At 35.1% G+C, this 25769-nt stretch overlaps 1 protein-coding gene across 1 annotated transcript in view; it reads left to right on the top strand.

Moving 5' to 3' along the window:
* Positions 1-16546, top strand: part of Gpc5 (glypican 5) — a 1368088-nt gene extending 1351542 nt beyond the window's left edge. Inside the window, exon 8 of the mRNA XM_074043147.1 lies at positions 15956-16546. Within this exon, the coding sequence (XP_073899248.1) occupies positions 15956-16110 (155 nt within the window). The 3' untranslated portion in view covers positions 16111-16546. The remainder of the gene's footprint in view (positions 1-15955) is intronic.
* The last annotated feature ends 9223 nt before the right edge of the window (positions 16547-25769 follow it).

The following is a 25769-nucleotide window of genomic DNA, read 5'->3' as shown; positions in this document are numbered from 1 at the left end:
TTTTTAAATGCTATCATGTCAACATGAGAAGGTAAAATGTCACCATGCTTTACAACAGAAATGAATACTTAAAAAAATGCATGAAGAAAAATTAGTACACAAATGAAGCCACCAGAGAGAGACTGAAGAAGATGATAAAAAATTGGCCTCCATGATTATAGATTCTAACAAGTCCCAGTTTCTTTAAGGTGAGTCCACAAGCTGGAGACACATGAGACCTCATGGTACAATTCCAATCTGAGTTCAGAACATAAGAACAAGGAGAATCCATGTTGTTGAAACCTAGGAAAAAGTTACTGCTCCAGTTTGAAGACAGACAGGAAGTTTTTTTTCCCTTTTGCTCATGAAAAGTCAGAGTTCTATTGAGGCCGTCGATGATTGGACGGGGCCTATACACTCTGGGGAGGGCACTCCTTACTCAGTTTACCCGTTAACATGTTAATCTCATCCCAAAAAAACACCACAGAAATACCTAAAGTAGTGTTTAGCCAAATATCTGGGTATCCTAGTCCAGTCAAGTGGAAACATAAAATTATCCATTATGTATTGACAGTCAGGGTGACTAAATTGTGCATCCCACAAACATACTAATGTTTAATGTCAAGAATCACATCATTGTTTGACTTTCATTTCTAAATTTTTCAGCTGTTCATCATAAAATGTTTGTACATAGTTGAACATTTTACATATTTAGTCAACATTGTAATTAAAATCCATTTTCCTAACTGGGGATGTATGTGAAAAATAAAAGATTTTCCATTTAAATTGGCTATAAGTTTTACAAGTAATATTGTAAACCATATTGCATAGAAAGGCTGAGGCATCTTGAAACAATGATTTGGTAAGTATAAGCTTTGTTTAGGGGATATGTTTGGTGTATTGATTATAAGATTTTTTCTTCTTAATTCACTTGAGTGTCATAGCTGTAATGACTTTTGTGATCCTAGTAGACTCTATTAATGCATTACAGAATTAGGTAGGAATAGAATAGAACATCCCAGACCTTGTTGGTTTCCGTCAAAGATTTAGTGTTCTGTAAACAAGCTAATATTAGTGAGAATGTTATGAGAAACTTTGTCATGTGTATAATGTGTACCATCTGATCGCAAGTGCCAATCTTCATACAAAAATTCATTAACTAATATTTGGATAACATTGAAGATTTATCTACACACATTACTTGAATTTTGCTTCACATAGCCAAATAAGTTTTAGAAAACAGAAGTGTACGAATTTTTAAGAAGGAACACATACTGCACATTATCACTAAGAAGGAAAGTGGTTTTTTTTTTAATACTTACATTTTCACCAGTCCTACTAACAATGTCATTAACTGGAGTTGGAACTGTGCAGCCATATTTGTCCCTAGATGCAGAGGGACTGAGAGATTTTAAGGCTACTTGGAAATGTTCGTGGAGAACAATTTCCCTCTGGCTCCTGATTTACTTTTATGTCATGACTCAGTATCCTCCAACCTCAGTTTCATAGGCTTCATAGATGCATTTTCTCTGGATTTTTTTACATGGAAATAATTTTTTCCCACCTCATTCTGTAATGAAACTGGCCCATCCTTAGAACAATGCCATTTTCATTTGTATATCAAGATACCCTTGAAACAATAGATTTGTACTTTTGCAAAAACATACCTTACTGTCCTAAAAGTTAGGGAGCAGAGTTCATGGGAAACTTGCAGGTAAATTCAGTTTACTTCAAGTTTTCTGGAAGTTAAAGGAAAATCTGGTAATCAGAGATGTTGAATTAAGATGGATTTTTTGCTTGGAGAGTTTTGATTTTTTAGATACAGCTACCATTTATTGATTCTGGATCTTGTAGAAATGTATTTTTATTCAACACATATCAAGGGCCACATGTTAGCAACCAACCCTACACTTAATCATCTTTGCTGAATTGTGAAGTCTAATGCTTTTATAACAGCAATTAAATTATCTTTTTAGTAATAATTTTTGATGACAGAAAAGATTCCTTCTAAGTTAATGGTTTCCTTTTTATATTGTAGGACATCTGACTATCTTGTTAATGGGGTAGGTGGTTTGTTCTATGGTAGTGAGTCCCCTAGGTTCTGATTGGGAGTCAGAAGACTGGCACCTTTATATCTCCCTCTGTCAATACTCTACACGTGAAATCGGCTTGTGAACACATGTTCTCTGATTTGGCCTCTAATACCATAACCAAATTTCTGTCTCAGGGGAAAATATTGTGAAGTGTTTTTTCATATTTATTATTTCATTAAAATTTTCACATTCATTCTAGGAGAACATCTAATTATGTAAATTGTACATCTGAGGAAACTGAATCTCAACAAATGCAAGAATTTTCTAAAGTTTCTAGGATTTGCCCCCAACTTTCTTCTGTTATACTCTTTTACCTTCAGCACATTCTAGAAGTTTACATATCTCTAATTTAGATGAATTAAAAAGGAAGAGTTAAGTACTTATTTATCCATCAAACCACAGTTGGAGATGTAGCTGAGCACTTCACTAGCATGCTCAAGACCCTGGGTTCAATCTTTAGCACTGTAAGAAGAAAAACTTATTTCTAGTAAGTTCTACATTCAAAAGTCACCTACCAAATATAGGATGCTGTGAATAGCTACTCGTTGCCAAGGGATAGAAAACATGTATAAATATAATCACAACTTTTGAATGGCTTAAAGTCAAGTAGATGAGATCAATTGATAGACCCAAATACAAGTGACAGAGCACATATAAATATACTAAGCCAGCTAGTAATGAGAAGAAAACATTCTACAATAAAGCAGCAATGTTTATAATGAGACAATGTATAAAACTAAGAACAGAAAGAACTGCCATCCTGTTGTTAGACAAATCTACACCAGAAAACTTAACATTAGGTGAAAAACTATTGCATTATCATATGGAATACATACTGAAGGAATAATGAATTTTAAATGTCACAGAGCATCAATATGGATGTCACTTACACCAGGAGATAAAACGAAAAAATGGAAATTTTTCATAGTGGAACAGACAAAATGATACTGCAATTTTCAACATCCACATAATTCTTCAGCTTTTGGTATAAGAATGTTCTTTCTTATACCTGTTGTATACTAGTTTCTCTTTCACTCATCTGAATATGAACCTTCAATTGAGAACATTCCAGGGAAAACAGAAAGGCTGTTTGGGAGGATATTTTCATGAATAGTTGGCAAAAGCCCTGTCCATATATTTGGTTTAGATATTCACTAGGACAAAGGAAATTTCTTAAAGATAACTGATAGAAAATATTTAAAGATTGAAATATTAAGTTAAATATACTGATTTATAATATACCTGATGAATAGGACATGCCAGCTAAGATAATTCATTTCCATTTAGTAAATGTAATGAGCTTCACAATCTTTCTTGCACAACATTCTTAGTCATTTTGACAATTTTTTGGCTCTAAGGATTAGCTACTTAATATTCTTCACTTACTGAAGTAAAACAGAGGCAAATTTTAACTGAAGTTAATTTTCACCTTTCATTGGGAGAAAAGTTGCCTACTTACCAGTGTTCACATTTTACTTGTTGCAGCTAATTTTAAAAAAATACTTAGTAAGTGAAAATGACATCAATTAGTCTATACCCAATCCCCTATCTGAAAAGTGTGCAACCAGACTTCAAAAGAAAATTCTAAGTAAAAGAAAATATTTAAGGGATCTATATTATAGCAATTCTTATTTTTCTAATTATCTCTGTATTCCTATAAGTAGGCCCTCAGAGTATACAACAAACATACCTTGACTAAGATGATGCATAGGCAAAACAATTGTCCATCCTGGTCCTCTGACATGTATTTAATCATTCCTCTGTAAAACAGTTGGTTGTTTTGTACCATAAGTTTATTTTAAAAACTGAAATACTGACCAGTATTTTTAATGAAACTAGTCTTATCAGGATGATCAAAATAATAATTAGCATCTACAACAGGGGTAATGACCAATCAGAACAGGAACTTGAATGAGCTACATCAATGAAAACTAGATGAATTCCAACCCTGCCTTATACATACCCAACATCAAACAGAGATTCAGTAACTGGACACTAAAAATGCTGCCATCAAGCTGACAAATTGGGCTGGTGATGAAGCTAACTCAGTGATAGAGCACTTGCTGACCATGCAGAAAGCCCTGGGTTCAATCCCCAGCACTACAAAGAAAAAAATGATGACAGATTGATCAGACACATTTAATTTTATTCCCTCCTACAACTCTTTAAAATACAGTACAGGAATTTTTTTTTTTTACAAAAACCGAAATTTACTAAAAGAAAAGGAAACAGAAGATAGCAGTAACAGCATTTGGAAGCTGGAAAGCAGATGGATGAGTGGTACCTAACATAAGATGTTTAAGAAAGCCAACTTGTTTTGAAGCATTAAAGTAACCAGAGAACCAATCAAATTTTCTTTATGAAATCCTCAAAAGTTATATGAATAGGTAGCATCCGTCCTACTTGTTAGGAGTGAGGGAGGAGAATCAACAAAAGGATTCATCAAAAGTTTCCCCACTCCAGACCAATAGCTATTGTTCCTTACACACATCATATAACAAAAAAGGTGTAATTCTTAGAAAGGGTACCTGAGTTGGGGAATAACGGGCACAGTTGAGGGTAGAAAAGGTATTGTGAAATAGGGAAGATTGACATATCTGTATCTATTCCCCTACCTTCTACATATCTATCTATCATGTCGAGACCATACACAACCTCTAGCCTGCTACTTCCACTTGGTTCCAAGAATTCTTACAGCTTGGAAGCTACTATCAGGAAGATATTGTAGGAGTCAACTCTCAAGTTCTGCCTAGTTTAAGAGGCAAATTAAAGGGGGCATTATAGACATGACTTCTGACATATTCCTGCATCTTCTCCCTTTGTGTCTATAGTAGAATGGCACATCTGTTGTGATATTTACTGTTAGTTTCTTTCCATTTGATCTTGAGATCTTCCTCTTTTAAGAATGGCCAAAAGCCAAGAATATCTGGACAAGAGGGAAAGTTAGGTTCATGTGTCAGGCATAATGAGAAGGTGAAACAAAAATTCATGAACTAGAGTAAATTTATTACTCCCAGGTTCCAAAGAGGTAAGAGGTGCCACCGGAGGCTTATGAGAAGTGCAAATATGTCAGAGAGCTCAACCAGTGAGTATAAAATGCAGAGGAGCTGTGCACTGTCTTTAAGGAGGATGGGTGTTATACCTAGGCTTTTCCTGAGGATTTGTGGATTAGCTAGTTTGAAGAAAGCATAAGGATGAAACTTATTTACACCACTAAGATTTGACCTTTAGGTTTTGCAGTGGTTAACTTGTAGATATGTTGGGTGGAGGATCGTCTGAATGAGGAAAAAGTGAACCATGTTACAGTCACAAGGGGCAGGGAGGTTTTAGACCAAAGGTGATGAGGCACAATTGTATTTCAAATAATTTATGACAAGCTTAAAAGTAGGTGCTGGGAAACCTAAAACTTGAATGTGGTTGATGTGCTCACTGTAGAGGAACAAATATAGTAATCTTAAACTGGCAGAGGCCATTATGGGAAGGGGACTAGAAAGTAGTGAAGAGGTCTGGTAGACATGAGCCAGTGTGCATTATAATACACGTGTGCATAGAAACAATGCTACCTTTATCTCAAACTAGTAAAAACAATGTTATGTCTTTCTTATTATCTCTTATGTTTTCTCTTCAACAAAATCAGAGAACAAGAGGGTGGAACAGGCTCTGCCCTGAAGCAGGTGTGTGTGGGGGGGAGTGGGAGGTGGTCCAAACAATGTATATTCATGTGAGGAAATGTAAAAATGATAAAATAAAAAAATACTTTACAACCTCTTTATAAGGCCTCAGAACATTTAAATAAACAATAGGTAGAATAAAAGGTCTGGGTACAGAAAAAAAATGTAATAACTTGAAATCCATGATACTGTCAACAAAAGGACTGAAGAACGGTTTAGGAAATCTAGAAAACTGAGAAAAATGATGAAATCTAGAAAACATCAGGGAACAACTTCAGGAAATGCATCATTCGAATAATGGGAATTATAGACAAAACAAAGAATTCAAGAACGTTTTCCAGTCAGGCACCAGTAGGTCAGACTTGTAATCCTAGCTACTTAGGAAGCTGAAAATGGTAGGAACTCAGAGGCCAACAAAGGAAAAAGGTTCACAAGACCCCATCTTAACCAACAGTTGGGCGTAGTAACACACAATTCTCATCCTAAACTGCACAGAGGGCTGAGATTGATAGATTGGAGGTTTACAGACAGCCTGGGCAAAAAAAGTTTGCATGACCCTTCTCAATGGAAAAAACCTGGGCGTCCCAGCTACGGTAGTAACCATTAAACAGGCAAATCACTGTCCAGAGCAGCCTGGGTAAAAAGTGAGACCCTTTATTCAAAATAACCAGAGACAAGGGCTGGAGGGCATGGCTCGAACTGTGGAACACTTACAGGAAGCACAAAGCACTGAGTTCAAACTCTAGTACCACAAAAAAACAAGAACAAAAGAACATTTCCCCAAATAAATATACATGCATTTCTAAATGGAAAGGGTCCACTGAGTGCCTAACATAGAAGATCTAAAAATCCTTTATCAAGGGATGTCATGATGAAATTTCTGACCATGTGAAAGAGACACTATAAACTGGAATGTTCTCATTCACCAACTTTTTTTAATGTTGTTATGCTGACTGGGGGTACATTGTGGCATTTACAAAGGTTCTTACAATGTATCAAAAATATACTTCAATTCACCCCCTCCACTGCTCTTTCATCCCCTATCCCCTTTTTGCTGGACCAGTTTCAACAGGTATCATTTTTGCATTTACGTACATGTGTATACATTATTTGCACCATATTCATCCTCCTACCCTTTTCCCCACCACCTCTCCCCTCCCACCAGTGCCAACCACCCCTGGGAAGAACCTGTTCCAGCGTCTTGTTCTCCAATTTTGTAGAAGAACAAACATAAAGGCTAAAAAGAGAAACATGGCGTTTTTGTTAGTGTGAGATAAAGATAGCTACCCAGGGAGTTTCCTTATATTGTTTCCTTGCATATATGTATTACAACCACAATTGGTTCATCTCTTCTGGTCCTCTTTACTCCTTCCTAGTCCCTTTCCCATGGTGGCCCCAGCCAGGTTAGGATTTCTATATTCATTCCTGTACAGAAAGCTCATCAGCCACATTCAAGTTTTTGATCTTGGTACATTTCTTCATTCTGTTAGGTCTTTCACATCCCAAGAAAAGCCATAGGGAGCATAATGTTCCTTTAGCTTTCTCTTTTAATTTTATTGTCCTGTGATCATAAAATCTGTATTTCTTGTGTGAAAGTTATTTGTTAATTGTTGATATTCACTCTGAGCCTTAACATATGGTCTCTGTGGTAAATATCTTGTGTGCACTTTGGAAGAATAGTTGTGTACGATATCCACTCTCTCAGTGATGCTATCTGTGGATCTATCAATCCATAAATCTATCACATAAAACTGGTGAAAGTTATATTTGGAGTGGATGCACTATGTAGGATTCCTTTCTTTTGCTAAAGTCAGAACCAGTTGAAACACAAGTCCAAGTGTCAGCAGACGAAAATGAAAGTATCAGCTATTTTACTGTTAAAGGCTGGGATGAGCATGTACTCATGATGTCTAATATTTTATCTAAGAACTTTCATCAAGTCCCAAGCATAGCTTTTAAAAATGTTACAAATTTCCCCCAAAAGAAAAACCCTAAGGCAAAGAGCAAGAAGAATGAATCTTTACTACAGACTGGCAAACTGAGAGATCCAAAAGCTCTAAGCATGTTGGAATCATCAATACAAATTCACTCAACAGAGCAGTCTGTCCTGCTCCCATGTGCAGCTGCAGGGAAGGTAGGCCCAGGAGAGGTGGGGAGTACTGCTAGAGCCATGGCAGGAAGGCAGTGCTGTTCTTGTTTCCTTTCCTCACGATTCTGGTTACCAAGGCCTCTGTATCTGTACTAATTGTCATCAGTTTAAGCAACCAATTACTAAGACTGTGGTGCTAAAATCCCCAAACTACTAATGTGTTTATTTTGAGAATATGCTAAAGGTCATTAGCCCCAGAATTATTTATGTGTTGAGTAGTTTCTCTGTTATTACGTAATGACCTTCATATCTTTTTTAATACCTTAAGTTCCTTTTATCATTTATTTATATAATTGCTATCATTTGGATATTATTTGACTGCAACACATTTTTCCAAGCCTTACATCCTTTCTGTCATTATATTTTGGTGTGCTGCTAGATTTCTTTTAATGTTTCCTACTATGTTTTATTTTTTCAATTTTATTTTATTTTTGAACTTGCATACATCAATGAGATTTCATTGTTTTAATTCCACAGATGTGTGCAGTGTACTGTGTACTTTGAAACAGTTCACCCCCTCCATTATATTCCCATACTCCCCCCTTCCTGCTATCCCCTTTTGCTGACAGTGCTTGAGGTTGGATTATGCTGTCTTCATGTGTGGTGTGTGTGGTGTGTGTGTGTGTGTGTGTGTGTGTGTGTGTGTGTGTGTGTGTGTATTTATAAAATACTTCGATCTTCTTCACCCCTCAGTAACTTTTCTTTTCCTCACCCCACCCTGATGATTTTCCCCAAGAGATAGTCCCCCTTTTATCTTCGTGTTCCATTATTGTTACTATTACTATCATCATCAGTTTAGGCCTAGATTCCACAAATGAGAGAAAATGTAATATTTGGATCAAGTGCTCATTTCCTATTGTGATTTACTTTATTTAATTTAGAGATTGATATATTATTTGGATATGATGTTCACATCTAGATTTGTGCTTTCAATTTACCAAACTCTTTTGTCCTTTTGTGTCTTCTTTAACTCCATTAGATTTCATTAATCTCAGCCCTTGGGTGGACTGGAAACGTACATTTTCCATATGAATTCTCTAATTGCTTTGCCTTGAATTTTTTGAGTTCATTAAAACACATAGTTGTCAGAAGAAAAGTTAAAGTTAATTAAGATTTCTCACTCCTTCTGATACCATAGAACTGTTAGAACATTTTAACAATTATTATCAAGTGTTGTAATTACATCATATTTTTTACTTCCTAACTTAAACATTGTTGGTATTTTTTTTTAACCAGCACTTATATAAAGGTACTTAGATGTCCATAAATTATTTTGATCATTGATTACAACTTTCATCACACTCTTTCATTTTGGGTTTCTTGCATTTTTAAGTATACTCTAGTAATTATTTTAGAATTGTTAGAAAGTGGTTAAAAAACACTGACTTTGGCAAAAATACCACTATTTGTTCTATGTAGTTTAACTTTGCCTAGGATTCACTATTGACATTCATCTTAACTTGGGATCTAGAATTAATTGATCTGCTTATTTTAGCTCCTATATTGTGCTTTAAGCTTAATCTAATGTTTGGTTATATGGTCACTCTCCCTTTTCCCTAGTCACTTTAAAAACTTTGTCTTTGATAACACAGAGTATCAATACCATGTGCCTATGTGCTGATAGTTTTTCTTATTTTAATTTGTAATTCTGTTTTATGTCTATATTATCACCAATATAAACAGACAAAACAAAATTTTTTTGTAATTTTAATGTGACTACCAATATCAGCCTTTTACTTTCTGAAATAAATTTTGGAATCATTAATAGGAATTATTACAGATTACATGCAAATTCTTTTAACTGTAGACCAGTATTAATATATATTAATATTTTCTTTTATTACCAATTATGCAAAAAAAAATTTTACAATTTCATTTGAAAATTTGTTTTAGAAGAAATTTCACAATAATGATTTAAAAACAGCAATATTATGCTAAAATTACTTTCAAAAAATTTGTACTTTCAAAATCATATCTGCATTTGTGTTTTTCTGCTAAGGTCTTCAAAAGTCAATGAAATTGCATAGAGAAAAGGACTGGATGATCATTATGGGATAAAACATAGGGGTAGAAACTGCTAAAAGATCTAAACATTATTTCTTCCACGTACAATTTCTATGCTGTAACAAACAAATTTATCATTAATTTTGAGAGAACCATCAATGATTTATTTAGCACAATGATAAATAAGTGATAATGATACTCTACATTTCTCAGAGCTACAATACCACAATGTATCATACTACTTGAAAGTAAGCTTGGGTTTATACTGAAAATCTCTCATGTCTTTTTATGGCCCATTGTCCAACTTAGTAACAATTGGGATTGCTCCATTATTCTTACATCCTTTATCAAAAAGAGAAGTCTATTGAATACTGTAACACTTAATGAGGGCCAGGCATGGTCATGCAAGACTGTAATCCCAGCACTCAACAAGCTACAGCAGGACATTCTCCTGCTCAAGGACATCCTGCCCTATACAGTGTGACTCTGCCTCAAAAAGAAAAGAAAAAGAAAAAGAGGAACCAAAAGAATAAATCTCACACCTTTGTCCCACAGACCCAGAGATTAGTCAGAGCCTCTAGAAGTCCTCAGGAAATCTCAGAGATGACTTTCAGTCATGCATGTTGATGAGGCTGTAGGATTACCAGGGACTTTGTCTCTTCAGCTGTTCAGTTACTCCAGTGTGGTTACAGGGTTATGTAGAGACTTCCCTAACGAACTTAAAAATGACTCAGAATTTTTGGGGTACATCCTATACTCAAATGACCCACTTGCTTGGGTATACCTGTTAATCACACTTCCTAAGGGATAAGGTCTGAGTGGATTAATTCCATGGGGTGAGGATCTGATAGGAGAGCCATAGCAACCTTATTCAGAAAATAGGTGGGATGTCAATTTCCTCATAATGCATCTTTTCCATTACATCCTCCACTTTTCTTATTAAATGTAAAAGTCTAAATTCACATCTAGTTGTAATTTTTATTTTACATTACATTCTGAATAGCTGCACAAAAGTTTAGCTTTACATTAGAAAACGCTAAGTTGGAGAAACATATTTTCATAATTCTCTGCTCCAAATTAAAATTCTTAATTAATTTATCCACCTGATTATTACTAAAAGCTTTTCTAGGTCAAGACAAAAATTAATGATAAAATCCCTACTCTCAAAAAAATGCAGCCACAGACAAATAGAGTGAAAAGAACACGAAAGATCTAGAAAGTGTGCACATAAACATTAACAAAATGCACTTTTTCTGTATCTGTAAATGACCACTTTTTGAATAGATTTTTAAGCAAATGGAGGCACCTAAAATTCTTAACCCAATTCCCTAATGTAATAGACACTTAATGGCTTATAATTTTTCATTAACAATGCACTCTTTAAAATTTTGTGAATAAATATGTGCACATTTTCTTAATTATTGCCAGAGAATTGCTTCATAAAAACTGGAATTATTGTGTCTGGGTAAACATACATTTTAAATATGTCTGATATATTTTGGCAAATTTCTCTCAAGACGGGTAGCATCTTTGCCAGTACTGGTTATATTTTCCTCTGTCCTGTTTCTATCAACTGAGAAAAAGATAATTGATACCTCAATGTGTATAAGAGTATATATATTTTCTTGCCAGTAACTCATTAATTTTTCTTAAAATTATGTTTTTATGTAAATGCCCATTATTTTCTTTCTCTGTTGCTCTATGGGAACATGCATCAGTTTCATATGGATGGAAATAACTCTGTACGTTAAAGACATTATTGCTTTGCTGAAATGTATAGTGCAATATTTTCTCTATTTTGTCATATTTTGTGGTGTACAGATATTCTTTTTTTATGAGGTCAGTGCTTTATAGATTCTGCCTAAAGATCTGCAAGCTTTTCTCCACCTGTGAATAAATGAAAATATCCATGTAGCATTTTGTTTTACTTTTTCACTATTTATCCTTCAAGTCTTCTGCTCTATAAACATACCCTTTAGAGATGTGGTAAGATAAAATTCTAGCTTATTCTTCAAATATTAATTTAATCGTCTAGCCAGCAAGATATTTTGACTAACTCTCTTCTCTGAAAATGCTCTAATTTTAAAGTTTTTAAATGCTTTCATCTTACAATTCATGGCTTAAGTCATCCAGCCAGACTGTAGCAAAGCCAGAATTTGACTGGAAGTTCAATGCTTTCAAAGAGCGATAGCCAAGATCATGATGCTGGAAACAATGAAAGCACATCTGACCGAGACACAACTGAGGTTCAGTCACAGCCACATGACCTTGAATGAATTACCTCTTCAGTACCTGTCCTGAATCTTTAGAATGAGAAAAAATAATTCTACCACACCCATTCTATTGCTGTGAGGATGAAAATCATTCCTCAATTATCCTATCAGCAATATCCGTTAAAGCACACTAGCTATTGGACGTGTTTAGATGTCATGGCTACAGCTAGCTGGAAAACAGGCCATTTCTGCAAATTATCTTGACTTTATGGTAAGTTTAGGGTTGAATTTAAATAGAGTTTTATAATACTAGTCTTAACATATTAGAAAGATGAAGAAGATACCTGCTCGATTGTTTAAGACACACAGAAGTATGAAGAAAAAGTCTGTATCTGTGCATTGAGTAGCCAGCTCAGTACCTTATGCAGTAGGGAAGAATTTGTAAATATGTGAGCAAACTGACAACAATTTCTAGCCTATACAATTTTCTCTATTACAAATAAGAAAATTATTGATCTTTAAACATAGTTTTTTTCTTCACTTAGTGAAACTAAGAGTATTTTAATAGTATATAGATAAATGAGAGAGAGAGAAATCACCATGCTCTTCGGCCACAAGGAAAAAGCTAGTGTCTCTAACAAAGAGCATTCTGATTCATTATCATTTACTTGACCATATCTCTTCTATCTCTGCATACTTCCAGTTGCTTGATGAAGATGCAAAGTTACCACATCATCAGCCATCCCAAACATCAAGGAAGGAGAGAGAACACTCTTACTGAGTAACATAATTAATCTTCTTTTTTCTCAACTTAAAGTTTGATTTGATAGCACCCTACTAAGTGCTTGGAGTTAGTGCAGCAGGGCATCAGAGCACACATGTGGTCCACCCACCTGGATGTGACCCTGCTTCCACCACTCACAAGTTACCTGAGCCTCTGTTTCTTCATTTATGTACACAAGCATGTGGCATTATTGTAGAAACTAAGCCAGTCAGTGTTTGTGAAGAACTTGTAATAGAACCTTTGCCATGGCAAGTGCTCTATAGATGTTAACATACAGCTTATATGTTAACTCAGTGAATTAACATACTTCACAGCCTTACAGAGACTTCCCTGACCAAATTACATCTCTGTTATATACTTCACAGCAGCACGCATCAGAAATGAACCCAAGTTTTAATATCACATTTAGTTTTTAAATTACATGATTGTCTGTCTTTCCCCTTTGGGACTGTAAGCCAACAAGGACAGATATATGAATTTATTGGTCACTTTGCATGATGCTATTATGCATACACAAGATTACTCAAAATTTACTTTGTTTTTGCTTAATCTATTATTGTAATAAATTCCCAATTTTTCTTTTATGAGTCTTTGTTTACTTTTAATATCATTAACAAGTCTAGTTAATTAAATTTATCCAAGAAAACAATAATTGCATTAAATAATCATGGAGCTGGCCTTATGGGTATGCTCAAATTTCTTAACAGATGTCAAGACCAGATCGTAACTTGATTTTTAACTACAGCCATAACTTCCAGACTGTTAATATACTTCTTCCTCAAGGGTCACAATCCTTAGGCTTGCTACATTTATTAGTAACTACACTACTTCAGGCATTAAAAATGGCATATGATTGAGGCAGAACAGCAATCCTGGTCTTGTCTGACTTGCAGTGTCTTTCAGCTTGCCTTGCATTGTATTGACTATGGTAACCCCAGAACCTAGACCACTGCCCGGTTCATGAGTGAATGAGTGAAATACCAGCTGGAACAGGCATAAGAAAAAGTTATTCATGAAACCAATCCAGACTCCAATTCCAATGCTTATAAAAGTAAATCCCTTAAAGCTCAAATTTATGTAGTTATCTTGGAAAAAAAGGTTTTTTAATTGCCTAGAGTTTTCATAGCTTCTTGTTAAGCTCTAGCTTAGCAAGAGGTATAAAGCCATGACTAAAATATTCACACTCCATTCCAGTCCTTAAAAAAGAAATGAATCACTAGTTTATTCATCATGCCTAATGACACAGAGGGCAAAACAAGCACCCAAGCCGTGAATAATAATGCAAGAGCCCAGGCTGTAAAATCAGTGTTGTCAGATCAGCAGAGCTTTGCCATGTTCTAATGCTCTCATCCCCAAATACAAACGAACTTACTTTCTGAATTAGATATGTGCATTGACCTAATTACATGAATATTGACTTTTCCTTATATGAAGCATTTTTTTAGTCTCACTGTAATTATGTTCTCAATATTTGTGCTGTAGTAACACTGAGTTTTAAGCTGTTAATTGTGACAGATAGCAGCATGCCATGAGATGATTCAGTCACATGGCCAGAGCATTGGTGACACTGGATAATAAGTGGTGAGTTAGTAACTCCCTGAGTATATCTCACTAACATAAACTTCTTACGAAAACAATTATTTCATCTTAAATTATTTAAGGGCTGGTCTCTTGCTCTGCTTGTCAGACCTCTCACACTCAGAAGTAATAATTAGGTTGTCAGTGGATCTTGGCCTATGATTGCCTGCCTTTCCTTTTTTTCTTTCCTTTTTAATCAAATACTTCCTTCCCAAACTCAGTCTCTGATCAACCCGATTGACAATTTTTGATCTCTTGACAGATGTCTATTCCCCCATCTGCATAGCTATGTGTGATTATGAAGAATTTAATAGTTTTGCTATATTTTATTTTTTTTTTGGAGGATGGTACTAGGATCTGAGCCTTATGTTTCCTAGGTAAGTGCTCTAACCACTTCAGCCATGCACAAGCCTATTTTTGCTTTAGTTATTTTTCTTGAAATTTTGCCTGGGCCAGCCCTGAATTTCAGTTCTTCTGTCTATGCCTCCCAGTCACTGGAATTACAGAGTTAAACCACCACATCCAGCTTGGTTGGTTAAGATGGGGTCTTGCTAACATTTTGCCCAGACTAGCTTTGAACCAAGAACCTTCAGCTCTCTTAGTCTTGAGTAACTGGGATAACAGGTCTGTGTTACCATGACGGGCCCACAGTTTTCCTTTGGTATATTTCTTTAAAAGACCCTATTCTTGATCTCTCTTATATATGAAATCTAAAACAATCAAATTCATAAAAGAAGAGTTTATAAGGGTTGATTGAAAGAAGCTGGTGGCTTGTCAAAAAGTACAGCATTTCAGTTAGACATAAGGAATAAATTTTTGAGATCTATTGCACAGAATGCGATTTACAGCTTATGATAATGTACATCTTAACATTGCTACCAAAGTAAATATCAAAGTGAGTATCTTATTACGAAGTAAATATCTCATTACAAAAGTGAAATATAGATATATTAATTACTTTGGATTATTACACATTGGTTTAATAAATCATAGTGCTATTTAGTACCCATAAATAAAAATAAATTTACAAGATTATACCCAGACCTCATTCTCATATAAAATATGATGTATAGAAACTTTTCCTGTTAAAAGAATCCTATTCAATTATTTCCTCTTGGGTGGCTTAATTTTCATGAGAAACCATTACTATAGTTGAAATATCTCTGGGGCAAGCAATCAGGTCACACCTTAGGATGTTCTGATTAACTCAATTTCTTTACATTCTTACTAGCCAATGACGTTAGAAGAATATCCCTAGATGTTTAAAACACACAAAAAAAGTTTTTGCTTTCTTCTCATAGTTTTTGTGAAGATTCCCACATAAGGACAGGATTACCTGTGGCACATTAATCATTTGGAGTTGGGCAAACAGAAAATTAAACAACGGAAAAATAGTGGTGTTCACACTGTGGGCTTAAGAGCTGCTTTAGACTAGCACGTTGAGGGTGTTGTGCTTCAGCCTGTTCTTTCTTATTGGCCTGCAGGGATAACAGACGACACGAACTTCAGTGATGTAAAGCAAATCCATCGACCAGACCACAGCAGTGCCCTGGACACGACTGGAGCTGGATGTGCAGCAGGGACAGAGTCTGTGTCACTCTCTCTGATGATGGTGCTGATGCTGCTTCCCAGGCTTTAGTAATAGAGTTCTACTCCTCTGTCCTGGCATTGTTATTGGAGTGTTGATTTCTCTCTTCTCTTCATATGCCTGGAATAAAAGATTGTTTTGAATGTAACAATTATATTTGTGAAAAGGTATGTCACAATAACTTCTAAGAAGCCAAGTGGGAATAGTCACAAAGTACCTAGAAATCAATGTTTAAATAATAGATTATTTAAAAATATATCTCGATTAATCTAACTTAAACACCTTAAATTCTAACACATTAAATTTAAAACTGTGGAAAACTCAAAATTGACTTTGAGTCAGAAGGATTTGGTGTATCTGTAATTTTATTCTCAATTCCAAACCCCTTCCTTTCTTTTTTTTTTTTTTCATTTTTCTTTTATTATTCATAAGTGCATACAAGGCTTGGTTCATTTCTCCCCCCTGCCCCCACCCCCTCCCTTACCACCCACTCCACCCCCTCCCGCTCCCCCCCCTCAATACCCAGCAGAAACTATTTTGCCCTTACAAACCCCTTCCTTTCTAAATTGAAAATGTTGTCATTTAAAGCTATATTATGAAAACAATACATAGTATTTCTTAAAGTAATGGAAATAGAATTACATTAAGTCAATCAAAACACACACTGGCAAGTATTATGCATGCATTTTCAAGAGTTTCTTCAACTTTTGCAAGCTAAAGAAGGAAATTATTAAAAGTCTGTAAATTATAAAATAGATTACTTAGGAGATTTCACTGAAGAAGCTTGATAATTTTCATCCACTGTAATTTAGCCACCGATACATCCTAAATCTGAATATTTTAGTAGCACCTGGCTTGTATTCCTTTATCTTCAAAATATGTCTTTGTTAGTGTGTCTCTATTCCCACCTCTCCCTTTGCCTAATGAATTTAGCTATGCTGCAGAGCACACATGTGCTCTCCAATAAAGCTGTTAATTATTTAATGGAAAAGTTTAAAGAATAGGGGTCGTTTTCCTCTGGGAAAAATGATGTAGTCAACTCATTTTCAAAATATTATTTCCTGCTTTTTTTAAAAGCTGATATTGAACAAATAATTGAGCACTTCCAAGCTTCTGATGAATATCTACAGACAAGTAATAAGAGAGAACATATGGACATGATGCAGTGCACATTAGCAGGGCTGCTAATCCACCACCCCTAATTTCCCAGTTGTGATAAGGTGCCTCAACAGACCCTGATAGAATATATCTAAAGCTGTACTTAGGAGGAAGAGATAAGTCAGCTTTGATTAAGAAGTATTACAAGTAGGCTATAGCCAGAAAATATAATTAATAGGAAGTCACAGAACAGAAAAGGGAAATGCCAAACTTCTGCAGTAAAGAATATCAAAAGGACTTGAATGACCTCTGACAAGGAGTTGAGAAGGACTCATTCAACAGCAAACATTAGTGAGACAAAAGCAATTTCCCCAAATCAGGAAACAATGTGTGATCAAACATCAATCTCTCTGATGTTTTCAATTAACCAAGAGTTTCAGTTTAAATCACAATATTTTTAACTGCCCAATCAGCTTTTATTGTCTGTTTAAATATGCTTCAAAACTAGAAATCGTATTCTCTCTGTCAGTTAGGGGTGCAATTTTCCTAGACTTCTAATCTACACTGTGATACTTAATCCTTGACCTCCTCAGTCTATAGCTCATTTGCACTGACCACATCACACTACACAAATTACAAACTTAAACATGTTTTTTACAATTTTCACTTCAACCTCATCTTTTTAAATCAATCTTGGGAAAAAGTGACTCATTTGCTACATTCTTGCCCCATTCAGGGGGTAGATTTGTTATGGCAAAATTTCTACCCCAAATTAAGGGAATTTAATTTTAAGGATGAAAAAATTGAGAATAGTTCAATAACCTAAGATGTATCTGGTTAAAATCAATTGGTTGAAGATAATCTCAGATATGCCTAGAAATAAATGAGAAATGAATAAAGTCAATAGAATTGATAAGTATTTTTCATCAACTAAGTTTTACATGTTCAAATGTGTTTTCTACCTCTGGCAATGCACTTTGGAGAGCATACTTGTCAGGAAAATGCCACCAGAGCTCAATGTTCTGGGAGGTTTTCAGAATTTCTTTAAAAGCCTGAGGCATAATTTTTAATATTCTCAATGAGGATATTCATCTTTTAATACTCTATTCTGTGACACATTATTTTTTATATAGCTCTTTATGATTTACAAAGCTCTTTCAAATATAGTAAAGTATTTCATTTGACCTTCCTCACCCCTCAAAGATGACTTGATTTTTAGTCAAATAAAAACAATCATTTTAATATGGCTACAAATTTGCATCTGGAGAGTTTTCCATAAGTAAGATTTAAGAAGGTTCTGAACAATGGTAAAATTGCTATAATAATATGTGTCTACTTTCCCTGATGAGATAATGGGTAATATCTAATTGACTATATATTCAAAAATATCACTCTCACATCTTTATGGTCATATTTTATAGTGGAAAAATTTAAACAAAGCCATTTTCTCAACCTCTGAATTATTTTAATATACACTTAAGTAATCATAAAATTTAGTCCAGGAACTGGAGATGTAGTTCAGAGAGCTAGAGTGCATGTTTAAAATTCATGAGACCCTGAATGCAGTCCCTAGCAACAGTGCCACCCTCTCACACATACACACAGAAAAATTGAGTCCAGAGTTTTGCATGTATTGGGGAAGAAGCAGCTAGGAATCAGAACTAATACTGACTTGTCCTTTCTTTTCATTGGCACCATGACAAATGCCTTTGCGCATAATCTCAGTCTTCTCGGCAGCATCACAGTCCACATTTTACCAATGAGCAGACTAGGGCTAAGATCTAGAAACTTTATGGAATTTGACGTCATAGAATCAGATTGGTAAGAACAATGTCTGTAAGTAAACTTTACAATCCTGACTCAAAAATAGTACTGCTTTGTAACAATAGAGAAGAAACAAATGTGAACATAAAAATCATTCAGAATTACTTAAGAACCCAAACTAAGGTTTAAAATGCAAATGCAATTGACTATATAATTATAATTACTTAAGTGACAAACTGCATATCACTATAGAAACCTAAGGAAAAAGAGATATAAACAGTACCAGTTGTCACCTTCTCACATGTTCAAACATATAGATCCGCAAAATAAATCAGCTACCAAAAATCAGAAAGAAAATATAACTTTTTTAACTATCATGGAATTATGAAGTTTCTTTTTGTTTTCTGTGCAATTTATGGGTATAAAATTTCTTAACCCATACAACTGAGGAGGGCATTTTAAAAAATAAGAAAGAAAGAAGGAAAGAGGAAGAAAGGAAGGAAGGGTGTGTAAAATCTTATTTTTTAAATCCTAGATTTGCCTTTTCATCCCTTATTTGTTCAGGAATATTTTAGGAATGAAATAATGTCTGCTATGTTTTCTTCTGATTAACAGGCAAAAGTTAGTAAGATATTTTTTCCAAACATTTATATTTTCTGAAGTGCTTAATCATCATGCTTTCAAAAAAACTCCATTAGTTTATTGCTAATTGTTTTCAGTCACTTAATATATTGTTTCTATCACCACAAGAATTCAAGTACAATTAAAAAAATGTTTCTTCTTCAGTGAACAAACTTGACCAGGACTTCTGATAGTCTGCGAGAAATTCACTGTAGGCCATGAAGTCACTGTATGTTTACATTACTGATTTTGGAATCACATATAATTACATGGGTCAAGTGAAAATTCAATAATAATGATGATTCTTCATGTTCTTTAAATGCTGACTGTTGTATATAAGTCATTTCTGATTAAAATATAGCTAAACTCAATTCTGAGATTGAAAGTCTGCTTTCTTTGCCATTACTAAACTTACATAGTGAGTAAATTGTGTGTGTGTGTATAGTCAAATGTACTTCTAAAATTTTACTCCTATCACCATGTACAAAAACTTCATTGCAATGTAGTTAATACCTTCATACTATCATCAATAACTTATTTGAAAAAAGGAGGGTGGCAACTGTTGATAAATTTGCAAACATCTGATTCAAGAGCCTCACCTTCCTTCACTTGTCAATTGTCACATTGGAACCATCTTCACCAAGAAGTATGAGAAAGAAGATCACATATCCTACCTTTTCAATAAAGTTTTACATTGACTACATCAAAATGCAGAGTGAAAGAATGAGAGATATAGGAATTTGAAGTATCATAGAGTCAAAACACAGAGGATATGGAAGGATTGAAATTGGCTGGAGAAATAGGATGGGTCTGTAAGAATGACACTGAAAGGAGAAGTCCAAGATGGCAGACAGCTGATGGACCCTGGGACCCTGAGCTACATGATTCCAGAAGTTTACTTCAGATTTGTGGTAGCAAAGTTCAGATAACCCTACTTTTTTTTGCCAATCAAGATACAGCCAGTACATAGGGTGTACATAATCTTCAATGAATGAACCTCAAATTCATATAACAGCCCTGAAAGTCCTGGCCTTGGGACTGGCTAGAAAGACACACCTTGTCCCTCCCCCACTTTTTTTGGCTTCTTTTCTCCTTTCTTGGTAAAGCAAAAAAAAAAAAAAAAAAAATGCAGAGAACTGTCAGAATAGTCAGACACAGAACCTTGGACTCCTGTCTGCCTGCACCATATTGGAGCTGACCCAAGATTCCCACCTAGTGAATCTGCAACGCAGTCAGGTGAGTGTTACTCATAGTCTGCTTTGGAGGGAACCACATAGTCCAGTTCAGCTGATGGGCAAATTGCACCCCTCATGGACAAAACTGGTGGTCAAGTAAACAGAGGGAACATTTCACCTCTACCTAGTAGGGGTGGGGTGCAATGCTGAGCTGATCCAGTTTGTGTGGGGGCAGGGTGGATCAGCTGCAGTTATGAAAACAAAACATTCTATCACATTGGAGAAACTGGTAGTGAGCTAAAACTGACAGACTTCCCAGACAAAAGTGATCATCCATAAAGCTCAATTCTAGCTCAAAGTCTTGCCTTATGGGTGCAAGGGACTGGTAACTACTCACATACCAGTACCTCTTGAGACTACCTCAGAAACCTGACTACAAAAACAAGCTGACCCAGAGCAGCCTATCCCCCATAAAAAGCCTGGGCTTAAACACCTTGGATGGATTCCTCCTCAAAGCTGTCCGATAGGGAAGGGCAACTCCATTGCCACACAGCTCAGAATATCAACCTTAAGAAGGGGCAGAGACACATAGAAAGCTCCTGTCAAAAGTGTCAGTACCTGGATTTGAAATCAGAGAAAAGAGCCCAGAACACTCATTGAGCTGAAATTTTTATTTAGTACTTTTACTTTTATGTTATTTTATTTGATTTTTTTTTACCTTTTTTTCATTTTTTTTTCAAATTGTTTCCTATCTCTCTTTTCCATTCTGTCCAAGAATCAATTTGTTTACCACTCTCTTGCTCCTATCTTGTTCTTTCTCTTTCCATATTTTTCTTTTCTCTTCTTTTCTCTTTCTTTCTTCTCCTTATTTTCCTCTCTGCTCCCCCTCCTTTTATCCTTTCTGTCCCTACATCCTCCATATTCACCACTCACTAAATACCAACTTCATACTTTAACCCCTCTCCTTCCTATCCCTCTGCAATCCCTGACAATAGAGCTCTCCTCCACAATGACTGAACTACACCTTTACACACATTAGGGCCTTATTACCCTATAGCCCCCACACCTCACACCTCTAGTGCCCCTCATCTGCCCTCCCTGTTCTAGCACTACCTTTTAATTATCTAAGTAACTATCTCTATCTGAACAAATGTTATTTCCCAAATAGCTGCTGTTCTTAGATAATTTCACCTAGGGTTTTTTTTTATATATTATGTAAATAACTGGTTTGGCATTGAATTTGTGAATCTGTTATTGCTAATTTATACCTCCAGGTCAAGAAACAGAAATATTACACTATCCTAGCTAACAGCTAAGCTACTCAGAGCATAGAAACTAAACCAAGGAAAAGATAACAGGTGATTAAACCCTCCAACTAACTAATCAAAAACACAGGAGCAAAGCACTATAGGGGGAAAAAGAAGACAGGGAAATACAACTCTGTAAAAGACTAAAAGTAGCATAATAAAGGATCTGGTGGAAAGTGAAGATAATGAATCCATAGTTGCTGACCTCAGAAGAATGATGATAAAATGTTCAATGAGCGTACAGAGGACATACAAAAACAACTCAGTGAATACAAAAAGAACATGGATAAAAAACTTAAGAAGACACAGAATCAACTAAATGAACTCAGAATTTCAACAAACTCCAAATTGAAACTAAAAAGATTATTTAAAAAGAGGTGAATGAAATAAAGAGGACAGCACAAGATATAAAAGAGAAGTTTAACAAAGATATAGAAAGTCTCAGAAAAAAAGAATCAAGCAGAAATTCTGGAAATAAAAAGCTCCTTAAATCAAAAACAAAAACAAAAAAATACAATTGAAAGCCACTCCAGCATAATGGAACCAGGGGAAGACAGAATTTTAGGGCTTGAGGTAAGATAGATACTAAAAAGAAACAGAAGAATTCTCAGACAAAAGACTCAAGATCTGTGAAAGAAATATGCAAGAACTCAGCAACTCCTTCAAAAGACCAAACCTCAGAATCATGGGCATCAAAGAAGGAGGAACGGTGCAAATCAAAGGTACATGTAATGTATTCATCAAAATGATAACAGAAAATTTCCCAAATCTCAAGAAAGAGATGCACATTCAGGTACAGGAAGCACCCAGGGCACCAAACACACTTGACCAAAATAGAGCCTTTCCATGGCATATTATAGCTAAAATAATTAGCACAGAGAACAAGTAAAGAATGTTTAAGGTTGTAAGAGAGAAAATCAAATAACATATAAATGTAAACCCATCAAAACAACAGCAGATTTCTCAACAGAAACATTAAAAGTAAGAAGGGCATGGAGTGAGGTATTTCAAACACTGAAAAAAAAAAAATTCATGCCTAAGATGCACTAGTAGGCTTAAAAACACAAATTGATCCCAAAACAGTGGCAGTGAGAGACTGCAGTACTCTTCTATCACCAATAGATATGTCATCCAAACAAACAAACAAAAATATCAACAAAGAAACTTTAGAATTGAATGACTCCATAGATTAAATCGACCTAACAGACATCTATAGAGTATTCCATCCTGTGAGAGCACAATATACATTAGTCTCAGCAGACCATGGAACTTCCTCAAAAATAGACCATATTTTATGACACAAAGCAAGTCTGTTATCAACAAGTATAAGAAAATTGAAATAACCCCCTGTATACTGTCTGACCACAACACAATAAAACTAGCACTCAACAACAAAAGAAAAAGCAGAAAATACTCAGATACCTGAAGACTGAACACCAAGTTGCTCCAAGATCAGTGGGTCATTGAAGAAATAAGGGAGGAAATCAAAAAGATCCTAGAATTCAATCAGAAGGAAGAACAACTTAACAGAACCTATGGGACATAGAAAAGGCTGTCCTTAAGAGAAAGTTTATAGCCCTGAGTGCATATATTAAAAAACAGAAAGATCTCAAATAAATGACCTAATGTTACATCTCAAACTCCTAGAAAAATAAGAACAACCTAAGTCCAAAACTAGCAGAAGTATAGAAAGAATAAAAATAAGGGTCAAAATCAAGGAAATAAGGACCAAAAAAAACAATAATAATAAAAAACAAAGAGTCAATGAAACTAAAGTTTTGTTCTTTGAAAAGGTAAAAATGTTTGACAAACCCCTGGCAAATCTGACTAAAATGAGGAAGGAAAAGACCCAAATTAATACAATTAGAATTGAAAAATGGGAAATAACAACAAACACCAAGGAAATTCAGGGAATAGTTAGGGTAAGGTGCCGGGATCACAAAGGTTCTTGACCCGAAAGGACTCAGAGAAAGAATGAACAGAAGGGACACAAATCAAGAGGACCAGAAGGCTGATGACCAACTGGCAATTTTTTTTTATTTTTGCATCAGGCTTATAAGCAGTACAAAGCAGGAAGTTATACAATGCAAGGAGAACTTCTATGCCTAGGAAACAATGCCCTCTACTTGAGAAACAATGCTCTCACTCCAAAACTCCCTGATTTCATAAACAAAACTTGGACCCTCATAGTTTCACCTAATTGTGCCTAGTTTCACATACACAAAACCCAGGCCTGGTTGCCAAGGGCATGTGCCTTGTTCCTGACCTTTCAGAAACAAATACCTTCAGGTTAATGTTTCTTTACTCCAAAGGGAGCCACTCCAGTTCCCTCAAATCCTCAGTGAGAAACATGGTACACCTGCAGTCTCTGACCTTGTCAGGATCCTGCTAAGCTACAATGACCTTGTTAGATTGTGGCTCATGGCTCCCAACAATTAAGGAGTACTTTGAAAACCTATATTCAAATAAACTGGAAAATCTAGGAGAAATGGACAATTATCTAGGTACATATAACCATCCAAAGTTTAACCAACAAGATATGAATTACTTAAACAGATCTATGACATGCAATGAAATTGACACAGCAATAGTCTCCAAAAAAAGAAAAGTTGAGGACCTGACAAATTCACCACCGAATTCTACCAGACCTTTGAGAAGACCTAACACCACACTGCTCAAACTTTTCCAAGAAATAGAAAGGAAAGCAACACTGCAAAGCTAATTCTATAAAGTCAGTATTACACTGATCCCAAAAACTGGACAAGGAAATAGCAAAAACAGAGAATTACAGGCAAATCTCCTTAATGAGCATAGTAACAAAAATCCTCTATAAAATATTTGCAAACCAAATTCAACAGCATATCAAAAAGATCCTACACTAGAATCAAGCCTGTTTTCATCCCAGGGATGCAGGGAGGGTTCAATATATACAAATCTTTAATACGGCAAATCAATATGTGCAAATAGTTGATATAGCAAATTAACAGAAGCAAAGACAAAAAACACAAGATCATCTTGGTAGAAAAAGCCTTCAACAAAATTCAACAGCCTTTCATGATAAAACCTCTGATGAAACTAGGAATAGAAGGAATGTATCTCAGCATAATAAATGCTATATATGACAAGCCTATAGCCAACATCATACTAAACGGGAAAAAACTGAAACCATTTCCTCTAAAGTCAGGAATGAGACAAGGGTGTCCACTCTCCAGTCTTATTCAACACAGTCTTGGAATTCCTTTTCACAGCAATAGGAAGAAAAAATAAAAGGGATACAAATTGGAAAAGAAGTAGTCCAACTATCCATATTTGCAGTTGACAAGAATTCTACCAAAATACTCCTAGACACCATAAACAGCTTCATCAAACTAGGATACAGAATAAATTTACAAAAATCAGTAGCCTTTCTATACACCAATAATGAACAGAGTGAGAAAGAATCTAAGAAAGCAATTCCATTTACAATAGTCTTAAAAAAATAAAATATCTAGAATTAAATTTAACAAAAGATGTGAAAGACCTCTACAAGGATGTCTATAAACTATTCAAGAAAGAAATCAAAGAAGACTACAGAAGATGGAAAGCTCTCTCGTGGTCATGGATTGGTAGAAAAATCAACACAGTGAAAATGGCTATATTGCCAAAAGCAATCTATATGTTTAATGCAATTGCCTTCAAAATTCCAATGACATTCATCATTGGAAAGAAATGATGAAAAATCAACCCTAAATTCATTTGGAAACTC

Source organism: Castor canadensis, chromosome 10 (assembly GCF_047511655.1).
Source record: "Castor canadensis chromosome 10, mCasCan1.hap1v2, whole genome shotgun sequence".
Classification (NCBI taxonomy): Eukaryota; Metazoa; Chordata; class Mammalia; order Rodentia; family Castoridae; genus Castor; species Castor canadensis.
The sequence above is the reverse complement of the archived record's forward strand: the minus strand, read 5'-3'. Positions and strand labels throughout refer to the sequence as shown.